At 36.9% G+C, this 13,154-nt stretch overlaps 1 protein-coding gene across 1 annotated transcript in view; it reads right to left on the bottom strand.

Moving 5' to 3' along the window:
* The window catches only part of ebi (transducin beta like ebi), an 89,098-nt gene that overhangs the window by 5,140 nt on the left and 70,804 nt on the right, over positions 1 to 13,154 (bottom strand). Inside the window, exons 11-13 of the mRNA XM_081769680.1 lie at positions 10,550 to 10,715; positions 4,859 to 4,960; positions 52 to 124 (exon numbers count right to left, since the gene is read on the bottom strand). Of these exons, the coding sequence (XP_081625806.1) occupies positions 95 to 124; positions 4,859 to 4,960; positions 10,550 to 10,715 (298 nt within the window). The 3' untranslated portion in view covers positions 52 to 94. The remainder of the gene's footprint in view (positions 1 to 51; positions 125 to 4,858; positions 4,961 to 10,549; positions 10,716 to 13,154) is intronic.

The following is a 13,154-nucleotide window of genomic DNA, read 5'->3' as shown; positions in this document are numbered from 1 at the left end:
TCTACCCTAAGTGTTTGGATTAGGTCTTAATCAACGACAGATCATACTCACCAGATTATCCTTCAATACTCTCATCATACGCTCCACCAGATCATCATAACTTCCTCAAATCCAACACAAACACCTGTCAAGTATAACACATTTAGCATGAACAAAACATATCAGAATGAAATAACAGTAACATTTGTAATAAATAAAAATTTAAGTACAAGTATCTTTATAACCAACTTCGAACTATACAAAATCGTTTGAGTGCATAATTCTTAAAGGCACCTATATTTCTCAAAATCGACTTTCGAAGTTATTGAACAAACTGTATAGGTTTTGTTATAATGACTTCATGTGCGAAAATTGCCAATGGAAGTGCAACTGCTCTGTAGACATTTTTTTTTTAAGTAGGAAAAATGCATATATTATCAGGAAACCATTCTCATAATGAACCACATTAGGGTATTAGTAGCAGTAAACAAAAGAACACGTTTACAAATTATTATAAACATGCACCAATTCATATTTAATGATATGAATAATGAAAACCTCTACAAACTTCTCGAAAACCTCTATAAAAACACATCTAGAAATTGACCATGCAACATGAGGTATCAACGTGTAAACAGTACACATACAAGGGTTAACTCGAATGAAGGATACTACACAGTGTTCGAAGTGGAAAAAAGCAGATGCGGTATGTTTTATTATAATTTTGACTTAATATTCCGGCTATTTAAATATTGTCTTGATCAATGAAAAACCAGAGACGGTATATCCTCATTACTGAAAAACCAGAGGCGGTATGGCATACCACCGCATACCGTCTCACTTCGACCACTGATACTACATCTAAATCACAATACCTAACATCAAACCAGCGAAGTAAACTTACTCAAGAGAAGGCCAGAGTATACTAATCACGTTGCATTGTGTGTTACTATTCTCTAAACTTGTGTTAACGCTTGATAGACGTTCAACGCTCACACGGTATACCTTGGCGAACTGTGTAAATTAGATTGATGCGACTAATAACTAACTCTATGATCTATGGAATCTGGAGATTCAATGCCGCATTCCCAAGAGAGCTTTTCATTGACTTCTGTCCTGGGCCAACTAGACCTAGTTTTTACTTTGTATGCCTATCTGCGAAATCCATCTTAATATTGTCCTCTCATCTGCGCCTAGATCTTCTTAATGGACTTTTTCCGATTGGGTTTCCAGGTTAAGTTTTGAAATAGTTCCCCTCCTTTTTTTTTTTTTTTTTTTTTTTTTTTTAATGTGACTAATAGTAATTAATATCTGTCATACTATTAAAGGTTCAGGTGAATACGTAATTTAGCAATAGACTGTACATTGTCGACTATCAACCTATCAACAGCAACATATTGGTCATTATAACTTTCATCTACACAAACCAAAAAGAAATATTCTGTTGTAAATTGCAAAAGTAAGAAATGTTCTGTTGTCTTACTTTTGCTGGTTACTCTGGGATTATACCTGCGTGAAGGTTTCCAGCATACAAAACTTGAATGTCTGTCCTAATTAGCTTCAGAACAAATGTCTTCAGCTTTTAACGTTTGACTTGTCCTTTGTTTTACAAAAAAACATACAGAACAAATTCAAGTAACTAACAAAATAGCCTGAAAAACGATGGGAATTTAGGTAACAAAGCGTCTGCCATTTTAGTATGCCAACAGTATACATTGAACTCAGCAACAAAAGTAATATGATAAATATACATATAACATAAAACTGATTAATAACAGAATAGAAATTACTAAAATAATCTTTAAAATCGTAACATAAAATGTAAGGCACAATTAACACTGCCTGGGATGTACTACCTCAAAGAGAACACATTTTATAATGACGCATAAGCGTTCGTTACAGCGTCGTTTTTGCAGCTTACGAATAGTCTACGGCCAGTTAAATGGCGCATGTTTATTGGTTCCTAATATCATCATTTCTGGGTTTCTATATTGAAGTTTGCTACCTCTTAAGTTAAGTAGCTCTGTAACTGCTTTACAATGTTGAGTCAACACCGAAACTTTTCTGCTCCACTAGAACCAGAGACCACGAGTGCTAACCATCAGCTACATGAAACCACACACTGACCCAGGCGTGGTTAGTAACTGAGGTGTTATAAAGTCGGGGCCATGGATAAGCGACTATTTTTCCTGGAAGAAGGAAGACTTTCCTCTACCCCCTGTGGCTTAGCAACCGCAAACTGCACTGGAGGTCGCGAAGGACTCAATGATGCCAGATTTCTAAACTGAATGAACTGGTTCCTCTCTGTTTTGAAGGTTTCCATTCCAGATTGTCATATGGGAACAGCAGAGAGCAGAAGTAAAAACTTACTTTTTAGTTCAACCTAGACCCAACTTGCATTATGTTAGTATTCGAAAGTTTTCGATAAAGTGATATGTTTATTTATTGCCCATAAAAGATCTGTAGGGAAAATGAGCTAACGAAGTATCTCATTTTTTTAAAAACGGATTCTATTTTCTTCAGGGTGACATTTTTTTTTGAAGGAAAAAAAGTATGGAAAGGGAAAAATTTACGCACTTAAAAGGTAAATATTTATTGATTTATTCTCAATTTCTGCAAGAGCCTAACTTTTGGCGCTATAGTTTACAACTTAAGGCAGGTAGTAGGGTGATTTTCCTTTCTTCCCTTTATAGTTTTCCGATGTTTGCAAACCATAATAAAATTAATCATATATTTGTAAATTTAAGCATGATTTTTTGAAGTGTATATATAAAGAAAGAAAGAAGGAAACACAGTATGTCTTACGTCTTCATCCACGATTGAGTAACATTACAAAAAGAAGTTAAAAGTTAAAACTTTTTTGTATTGTTTTGAAAATTAAAGAAACGAAGAGAAGGAAGTGAAAATCTTAGCTTGGAATGCTTTCTCAAAAAATTTCATTCCTTATAGAACGCTTCAATTTATTGTTTATGACCATCAATGTTTTTCACAGTTGTCAGTTGGTAAGTTTTAGTTCCCTACTTTCCCTTGAGATTTTGTTCGAAGAGATTGTAGTATGCTGGTGGTGTCTACGTATTTTCTTGCTGATTGGAAATGTCTAATTTCTTTCGGGGGTACCAGAGGATAAGCAACCTAGTCCTTCTGGCCAGAAAAGTCTAAGTAACAAATAAAAGAATCGTGTACTTGGAAGTGAAGCAAAGCAGAGGAAGCAAAACATGAAAGTTTCAGGGGGCGGAAGGTGGTCGAAAGGGGCTCAAACTCTAGCTGCCCCTACCTAGGGTCTGGTTTCGATATGAATATTGGTTAAGAAATCCGGGCGATATGTATCTTTTTTAATTAATGCTAATTATTCAACACTTATCCCCACAAAGCATTTAATTTTCTTATTACTAAGTGCAAAAATTGACGTTCATTACTCTCAAAATTCAAGGATATAAAATTACTTTAAAAAAAACGAGAACATTTTCGAAAGAGAGGACAAAGATTATTTGAGAATCGTGACAAAACGAGACTTCTTCAACCTTAACAAGACGTCTCCTCTCGTGGACAACACTAGTCAAGGCTGAGTTAAATCGTTTTTCCGCGTTCCAAAACCAGTGACCTTACTTTAATCAAAGGAGATCACATATCGGAATAATATAAAATAATTCTAAACAACATTTATTTAATATCACCAGTTTATTGGCTTCAATGATGAAACCATACAGCCAGCCCACGTCACTAACCTTAGGATACGTTTTCATGTAAGATACTTGCACTCAATTGAATTACATTGATTTCAATACAAAAGTAAAGTATTTACAGATATAATTCTCAACAGCTTGTTTTCAATTTTATTTTAAGTTTCGGTACTGACAGATTTATCAACCGAGTGCTAATCAAATTTGCAATTTTACTGACATTTTGCACTAATCTTTGTTTCTAATTACCTGAGGATATTTCTTTAGTAAAACTAAAATTAGAATATTATAGAAATTGACCCCATTTCCCCTTCTCAGGAACAGAATTTTAAAAAAAGAAAGAAAGAAAATCCGAAGGTCGCGGCCTGTAATTTTTTTTTTTTAATGAGAAGTGTATGTGCTGAATTTTACGCCTTCTTAAGCGAATCCTCACATTCGGCATTTTCTAAACAAATAATCGGTAATTTGGTTATTAATACAAACCCTCTCTTTTCTCCTATAGGAGCGAAGTTTTCGCAATCATTGAAACGTGTTTTCTGTTAATTTTAATGAAGAATTTATCCCTTAGTTCCATCTTCTTAACCTCAAGAATTTACGATATATTCTATTTTTGTTAAAAAAAAAAAAAAAAAAAAAAACTCTCTTTGTCTCCTATAGGACATATATTTTTAAAATTGTTTTATTAGCCCTTGCCTTTTGACAAAGGAATATTCTGTACAAATCCATGTTTCTATCTATAATAGTTTGAGTAAGGTAGTGATGAGTAAGTCACTCTAGATATAATCTTTTTTATTTTTTAAAAAATATAATAGTGTATATCTTTTTAAAAACTCATAAATAATTCGTGTTCAGTTTTGGTATTTTTGCCCTATTTGAATTTTGTTGGCACTCGATCATAACATTTTTCTTAGATCACTTTTTATTACACAATTCACGAGTCAATACGTTTCTACTACGGTTTTCTCAATGGCTCTCTCTAGAAGAAAGACCATATGGTGTCCAGACATTTTCAAGAAAAAAATGTGACAACCTTGTCCCTCAGCACGTGCAGAAAACACTTTTGTGGTCACTTGTGGTCATGCTTGTGGAAGGAGCTGTTTCTTAGGAAGGGTATGGGTAAGGGTCGCTTAACGGTGGCCGCGACTGTAGTATTATATACAATACGTAGCTAATATTAAGAATACGTTGCCAATACTTACACTTCCATCCGATGCACTAGCACCTACTTTATCACCTCTGGAATTCCAACAGACTTCAAAAATACCACCTGTTCCTTTGTAGCTGTGGACTAACTGGCCGCTCTGGAAATAAAATGTGGCATTAATTAAATAAACAATAATGTATAGTCAATAACTAAATACTTGTTTATAAAATAACACTTAATACAGATATTGTTTCAGATCTATAATGACGACTTTCACAAGCGATAGCATCGCCACCTAGCGCGAATCACATCATCAGTTGTATAGACACATTGAACTTTTCTTTATCCGTCATGAGCGTACGTGTTGACGAATGCAACCGAAGATCGACCCTTTACTGGGAAGGTACATAACGGCGCTTTCCGATGCCAAATACAGTTATAAGTCAAGATGTGCAAGGAACGTGGATTCCCCGTGTCAAAACACGGCACAGCATGCGCGTTAAAAAGGGCCAGGAAGGACGAAAGAGTTGGTCGATTCCCTTAGGGCAGAGACAAGTCAATCCTTGTCCTGCTACAAGCCGTACATCAGCTACTATCTGGAAAGTGCACGCTCTCATCATAAGAATCCAGGTACATAGAGGTATATTGGAAATCGTGTTGGAACATCTTTCCAGATCATTCACCCTTAATTCATTTTAATCTAGGGTTGGACAAGCGTCGAAGGGGAGGTGTTCCGAAATCTTTGCCAAAAACACATGCTGGAACGACGCACTGGTTCTGCAAGCGCCATTTAGTAGGCGACCGGCGGAAATACACTGTCACACTGGACGAGGCAAACGTATAATTCAAGAAGCCGTGTGCAATTTTCAATACCAACTCAATAAAGTGGATTAGCTGCAACAAGTAATCGGTCTCTGTTTTTAAATCTGACTCCAATGAGGCAAGTCTTATAGCAATCTTTTTTTTTTTTTTTGTTTACTTTACGATTAATTTGCTTATTAAGAAATCCAATTACGTTTTAACAGAAAAAATACATCATAAATATATCTACATGTGTATAATACTATACAACACCTAGTACTTGTTCTATAAGAATCTTAGTTAACCACCAGCAGGGCGCGGTGAAGTATAGGAAACGAAGTTAACCAAGAACGGAGATAAAAGGCTGTCTATGACTTAACCTGATGAAGGTTAATAGTACAATTAATAGTTAATAGTACATTAAATATCAGACACAGTAAATAAAAGAGCAGGGTGGAAAAAAATCAAGATTTTTTTAATAAAAATCATTTTTGTTGATTTTTTTGATTTAAATCGATTTTTTTGATTTAAATCAAATCTTTCTCCTCGTATAATACAAGTCGCGAACTGGAGAAAAAACATTAGGAATTAATATTAAATGCCAATTATGCCATTTAAGTGAAAGTATTTTGGTTTAATTTCGAATTAATCCTCAATCGTTAACCTATTTCAATCCGAAACAATATTTCTTAAGCATTAAGGAAAAAACGTACAGCAACGTTTATCAACATGACATTTTTCTTTTCACGAAAGTTCCTGATATTTGGCAGGAGTATATTTTTAAAAAATGGAAACTAGCCAGCGGCACGAAATACATGTAAAGTACATAAATTTCGCCTAAAATTAACTAATTAACTCTATGGCCTATGGAACCCGGAGGTTCAATGCCGCGTTCACGAAAACTCTCCACTGACTTCTATCCTTAGCAACTGCATCCATTTTCTATTTTGTATTCCTATTTCTGCGAGATTCATCTTAATATTGTCCTCCCATCTGCGCCTAGATCTTCCTAATGGTCGTTTTCCGATTGGTCTTCCACTTAAGAATTTGAAAATGTTCCTAATTTCATCCATCCTGGCTACATGACCTGCACACCTGAGTCTCCTAGACTTGATGACCCTAGCAATGTTTGGTAAACCGTATAAACTATGTAGTTCCTCGTGATGAAGTTTCCCCCATTCCCGCTCCTCTTGGATCTGAATATTTGTCTCAGGATCTTGTTCTCAAATACTTTCAGTCTACGTTCTTCCCTCATAGTAAGCGACCATGTTTCGCAACCATATAGAAGCAGGCTGTCTACCAGTCAGGGAAAGTCAGGGAATTTCATTGTGTGTCAGGGAAAAATCTTTCCCAGGCTGTGACGGGTGAAGGGATGCCACTAAAATAGTCATAAATTACAGGTGAATGAATTGGTTCGTGTGTACGTTTGTAGAATATTGTATAAGAATATAAAGAATGGTGAAAACACAGTTCACTTTAAATATAAGTTGGGGGCGCGGTGGCTCATTGGTAGAGCGTTCACCTCCGGGGCTTGGGTTCCCTGGTTCGATCCCAGCTCGCGCCGTGTGACTTTGTGGTGGACAAACACCGTGGTCGTGGGTTTTCTCGGGATTCTTCCGTTTCCTCCCACTTTCTTCATTTCATCACCGTCTCCTTTAGCCTAACCGGCATAACTGTGAGACGTAAAACTGAAAGATTTCATGTTAATGATTTAAATATAAGTTACTTTTCATGAGTTACTATGAAAAAAAAAGAATGACAGAGTCAGGGAAAATTATAATTTTGTCAGGGAAAGTCAGGGAATTTGATTATGCTTGCTTGCTTACTAGACACCCTGAGAACAACAGGCGTATATATTTTAATCTTCAAATTCCTGGACAGAATTCGTGACGACAAGAGATTCTGAACTGAATAACAACACGAATTTCCTGCTTTTAGTCGACATTTAATTTCTTCGTAAATATCGTTTTCGTCTGTTAATATTGATCCTAGATATTTGAAAGAATCCACTTTATCAAAAGTATTATTCGATATTTTAACGCATCCAAAATTTGCCCTATTACGATACCGAGGAACTTCTATGCTATGTATTTAGTACATAAATTTCGCCTAAAGTTGTAATTTTCTTTTCTTTTCTTTTTCTTTTTTTTTTGTTTCGGAAAGGGGATCGGGCCCCTCTAAAAACGCCCCTATTATCTGGAAAGAAACAAATAGACACATGCACATAAAAGAATTTTCGTCTTAAATGTCGATGTGATTTCTCCGTTGGAATAGTTAACGATTTAAAAATGAAATGAAATCTTTGAGTTTTACGTCCCACGGTTATGCCGGTTAGGCTAAAGGAGACGATGATGATGAGTAATGAATGAAATGGTGGAATGAAGAAAGTGGGAGGAAACGGGAGAACCCCGAGAAAACCCACGCACACGGTGTTTGTCCACCACAAAGTTCACTTGGCGGGGGCTGGGATCGAACCCGGGACCCCAAGCACCAGAGGTGAACGCTCTACCACTGAGCCACCGCGGCCCAGTTAACGATTTAAAAACCCTATGTTACGAAGAGAAGAAAGCAAAATTCTCCCGTTAGCCGTTCAACACGGGATTTTTCCTAATCATCCTCTGCATGATACTCGTTTTCATACTGTGCTGTGCATACATTTGAGTCTCATTGTATTATGATTATTATCTTCTATAATCGAAATAATAGAATAGAAACGGGATTTTACTTATTTTCACTTTAAATTAATTTATTTCGGAATTTGATTTAAATCAACGATTTTTATTTAAAAAATCAAGTGATTTAAATCTTGATTAAAATCGTGATTTAAATCAGACTGATTTAAATCAATCCACCCTGTAAAAGAGTACCTTACAAATTATACTGAACATGCAGTTTAACAATTAACTGTATATATTGTTATGGTACTTGGTTCGAAACGAAAAAATGTTACGATATATTATATTATAAAAGTAATTCAACTTAATTTTATTTACATCATCTTTTGTGTTTATTAAATTTAATTATCTTGCAAAGGTTTAAAAAGAAATTATGTCACAAACTACTGCAAGCTAATACATTACATCAAAAGAATTTACATAATAAGACTCTGTTAAATAACTGTCACTTAATCAGCGTTTTAATTTCCAAAAGTATATCGCAGCAAATGTTTGAAATATTGTAAAATCATTGTACTCATTTTTTCCAGTATTTTTTAGACTGGCAGAATTTAAAATATCTGGAATTTAGTGTCTTGGAAATTTGGAGGGTTTTTGGTCGGCAGAATGTCTTTCTCAATTGAGGTCCCACGTGCCTACTGACGCCGTCGTTGTCCGGAAACTTCTTTGAAATCTGCAATCTCACGTTTTCCGGTCATATAAAATGATTCCTTTCAAAATCAAGAAAGAGAGACGTGGAATGAGACGATAGTGGAGTTGTTGGTGTAAAACCTCAGAATAACTTTAGAGTAAAAATTAATTGTTGAATCAGTCAAAACTAAGGAGCCATACATATCACAATTCACGACTTACAATTAACATTACGATAATTGCCGAACATGAACAGTGCTTAAGGGATTTAAGGACTTTTATTGTTATGCGCATTTGCCATCAAACACTGTAAATTTTGGAGGACATTCTTATATTGACCGAAAGCGGAAGTATGGATTTGTATCTTCTGGACTGCATCACACAGATATGACATTTTATTGGCCTAATTCCTTTACTGTTATTACCACAAATTCCAGATAACTAAACATAGTCCATCTAACTCTCTCATTAAACCATTTTAGTGACAGAAAACCTATTTCTAATAAATTGGATTAACATGAACACAATTTACTATCTCCCATGTTGACACCAATAATCATTATTCTAATTGAATTTAACTTACATGTTGTCCAATTTTAGGAGCGTATCTCAAAGAGAAATCTAAGATTATTCTCTTATTTAGTCTGGTTATTACTCAGGGGGCGCGGTGGCTCAGTGATAGAGCGTTCACCTCCGGTGCTTGGGGTCCCTGGTTCGATCCCAACTCGCGCCGTGTGGACTTTGTGGTGGACAAACACCGTGCTCGTGGGTTTTCTCGGGGTTCTCCCGTTTCCTCCCACTTTCTTCATTCCACCATTTCACTTATTTCTCATTATCACCGTCTCCTTTAGCCTAACTGGCATAACCGTGGGACGTTAAACTTAAAGATTTCATTTCATTTTTTGGTTATTACTCAAACGCTACAATCCTCGTACACAAATTAAATTCGAGTAAGCCAGGCTAACAATATGGAGAGAAATAGTCATCAAACCAAATACGTCACACTTCTTCATGGTTTGCAATCTGAATATTTTGTTCACAAACGAAGAAGAAACAAAATGTTTTTTCACTCCTTAAGAACATAAAACTCGTGTCTACATGTGTTCGTAATCATTAATTTAACTCTTTCAAGCACTGGGAATGAAATCTTTCAGTTTAACGTCCCACAACTATGCCCGTTAGGCTAAAAAAGACGATGATTAAAACAAGTTACTGATGATGGATGAATTGGTGGAATGAAAAAGTAGGAGGAAACGGGAGTATCCCGAGATAACCCATGGACACGATGTTGTTCACCATAAACTCACTTGGCAGGGGATTCAACCAGGGATCCTACGCACCAGACGTAAAAAGCTCCTTATGCATGAAACACAAGCCTCATTATATATACACCTATACTTCACCTAGAAAAAAAGTTATGTGGTAATTGTTCGATATATTGATAATAGCGTGCTTGTACGATATAGCAGGCAACAGAAAAAGATATTTCGTGTTACGGAAACGTAGTTGCAACTATGCTAATCTTTCACAAAAACATATGATTAGCAAACTAACCACCGTGCTTGAAAGCTAGTGTTGTAATGGTTAGTACACCTCATCAATGCGCTTCAAAGAGGTAAGGCAATCATAGAAAGAAGTACCTGTGTCGACCAGATATGCACACACTTATCAAAGCTCCCAGACGCCAAAAACTTCCCATCAGGGGAGAAGGCAACACTGTACACTGGTTCTGTGTGCTTGGTGAGTGTGTGAATACAAACACCTCGATCCACATCCCACAATCGCACTGTGGAATCAAATGATGCACTGGAAAAAAGAAAGATAATTATTTTATCAAATTTGTGTTAAAAGCTACTACAATTTTAACGCTCTGGTTATGATCTTATGTGTAAGATAAACACTAATTAAGATAAAATATGGTACCTTCCGTTAGTATTTTCTCTTACAATTAATTGAAATCAGTAGAAAACAAACAGCAATGGAGGAGCTGGTTTGGAGTTTAACATCCCTTTCAGCAGCAAGGCTATATGAGACGGGACCTATTGATTAACGTGGAATCCGAACACATGAGCTCGCGCCGGGAATCGAACCCGGGTAAGCAATGGATGAGATTACGGTTCCTTCAATTTCCTTCGAACAGAAGTTCCTACTAAATTCTGTAATTTCACTATGATAATGTGTTTCCTTGCTTTTATTTCATCACGGTTACACAACATGTTGGCCTACAGGTTAACATGGAATCCGAACAAGTACTCTTGCTGTAATTTGAATGAGATTTTGATAGAGAGCCCTGTAACAGCAAGCAGCACGTTCTATTCGATACACTCTTCATTTTTATTTTCTTTCTTTCGTCTCCAGCCGTTTATAAGTATTGAGCGTTTTATCTACAACACTCGGTATATTATACGCGTTCTACAGAACTAATGCAATCGTGACCAAACTTGGCATGGAGGTAGAGCTTCACTTGCTTAGCCAGTATATATGAAAGTTTTCCTGTGCAAACCTTCGGTAGGGGCTTGGACCTGGTCAAATTTTCACTAATTGCTGTAATATTTTCCACTGTACACGCTTTGCTTTTAACCGACTTAAATCTGATTTAAAATATTCACTGAGCAAAACAATACGTTTATTGTTTAAATAATAATAATAATAATAATAATAATAATAATAATAATAATAATAATAATAATAATAATAATAATAATAGCTTTATCAGACAATATGAAGCCAAAGTGGATAGTTACCGAAACTATTACGCGTTAATATACATATGGTGATCAGAAAAATGGAAACACCTGAACGAAATTGCAACTTACCAGATTAATATGGTGTCGGGCCACCTTTCGCCTTCAGAACAGCCTTGATGCGACGTGGGATGGAGGCATAGAGGTCGTGAATGGTAGCAAGTGGAATTTTACACCATTCCTCGTGCATTGCATCGGCCAGTTCTGTGAGAGAGGATGGAGGTGGAAATCGTCGCCGGAGTCGTGTTTCCAAGACGGACCACAGATGTTCAATTATGTTGAGATCTGGGGATTGGGCGGGCCAGGGGAGATGTTGAACTTTATCCCGATGTTCCTCAAACCACGCTGCAACAACGCCAGCTGTGTGAATGGGTGCATTATCATCCTGGAAGATGGCGTCATTGTCCGGGAACAACATCCGGACCATAGGATGCAAGTGGTCTCCTAAAATTGCGACATAATCGTTGGCAGTGATTCGTCCGCTAAGTGTGACCACAGGACCCAATGAAAACCATGATATGGCGGCCCACAGCATCACCGAGCCGCCGCCATGTTTCACAGTTGGGCGGAGACACTGCAGATCATAAGCTTCTTTAGCCGTTCTCCACACATAAACACGGCCCGTGGTTGGGAACAGGGTGAAGGATGACCCATCCGACAATATCACACGTTTCCAGTCCTCAACGGTCCAAGTTGCATGGTCGCGGCACCATTTGCGGCGTGCGAAAGCGTTATGGTCCCTGATGAGCGGTTTGGCCCGTGCAACACGACCCCGTAAGTTCATATCATGTAATTCGCGGCGGACTGTGATTGTCGAAACAGGGTGGGGGAGGTGCTGATAGAGTTCTTCCGTCACTCGCTCCGCACTGGCATGACGGTTCAGCGTGACAATGCGCTCTAATACCCGGCGTGACCTGTCACTCATGATTTTCTTCCGCCCACTGTTCCGCTTCCCCGATGTGGTTTTCCCGTGTGTTGTGTAGGCCGTCATCATTTTCGACACTGTCCCACGCGACACACCTAACACAGTAGCCACTGCCGTCACACTCAATCCACATAACCGCGCACCAACAGTTTGCCCTCATTGAAAATCTGAGAGGTCTCCCATTTTACACTACCTCCGTCTGCTGCAGCCACTGGACACTGCTGTTCCACTGCGCCTGACGTAGTATGGGCGCCACGACACCACTGCCAACCCATACATCTGACGTCTTGCCAATACAGTGTTTCCATTTTTCTGACCATAAATATATATATATTTATCTGTATATATATATATATATATATATATATATATATATATATATATATATATATATATATATATATATATATATATATATATATATATATATATATATATTACAATAAACGTAATGTTTCGCCCAACGAGTAGTGGCTTCCAAGCTGATAACCAAGGAACAATGAAATTAAATTGTACCGATTAGGTCTTCACTAAAGTTTATGTACACCTACTATCCTACTATATGAATACTCAATT

This window comes from Thermobia domestica, chromosome 8, assembly GCF_964235325.1.
Source record: "Thermobia domestica chromosome 8, izTheDome1.hap1.1, whole genome shotgun sequence".
NCBI lineage: Eukaryota > Metazoa > Arthropoda > Insecta > Zygentoma > Lepismatidae > Thermobia > Thermobia domestica.
Note: the sequence above shows the minus strand (reverse complement) of the source record. Positions and strands in the feature narration are given on the sequence as shown.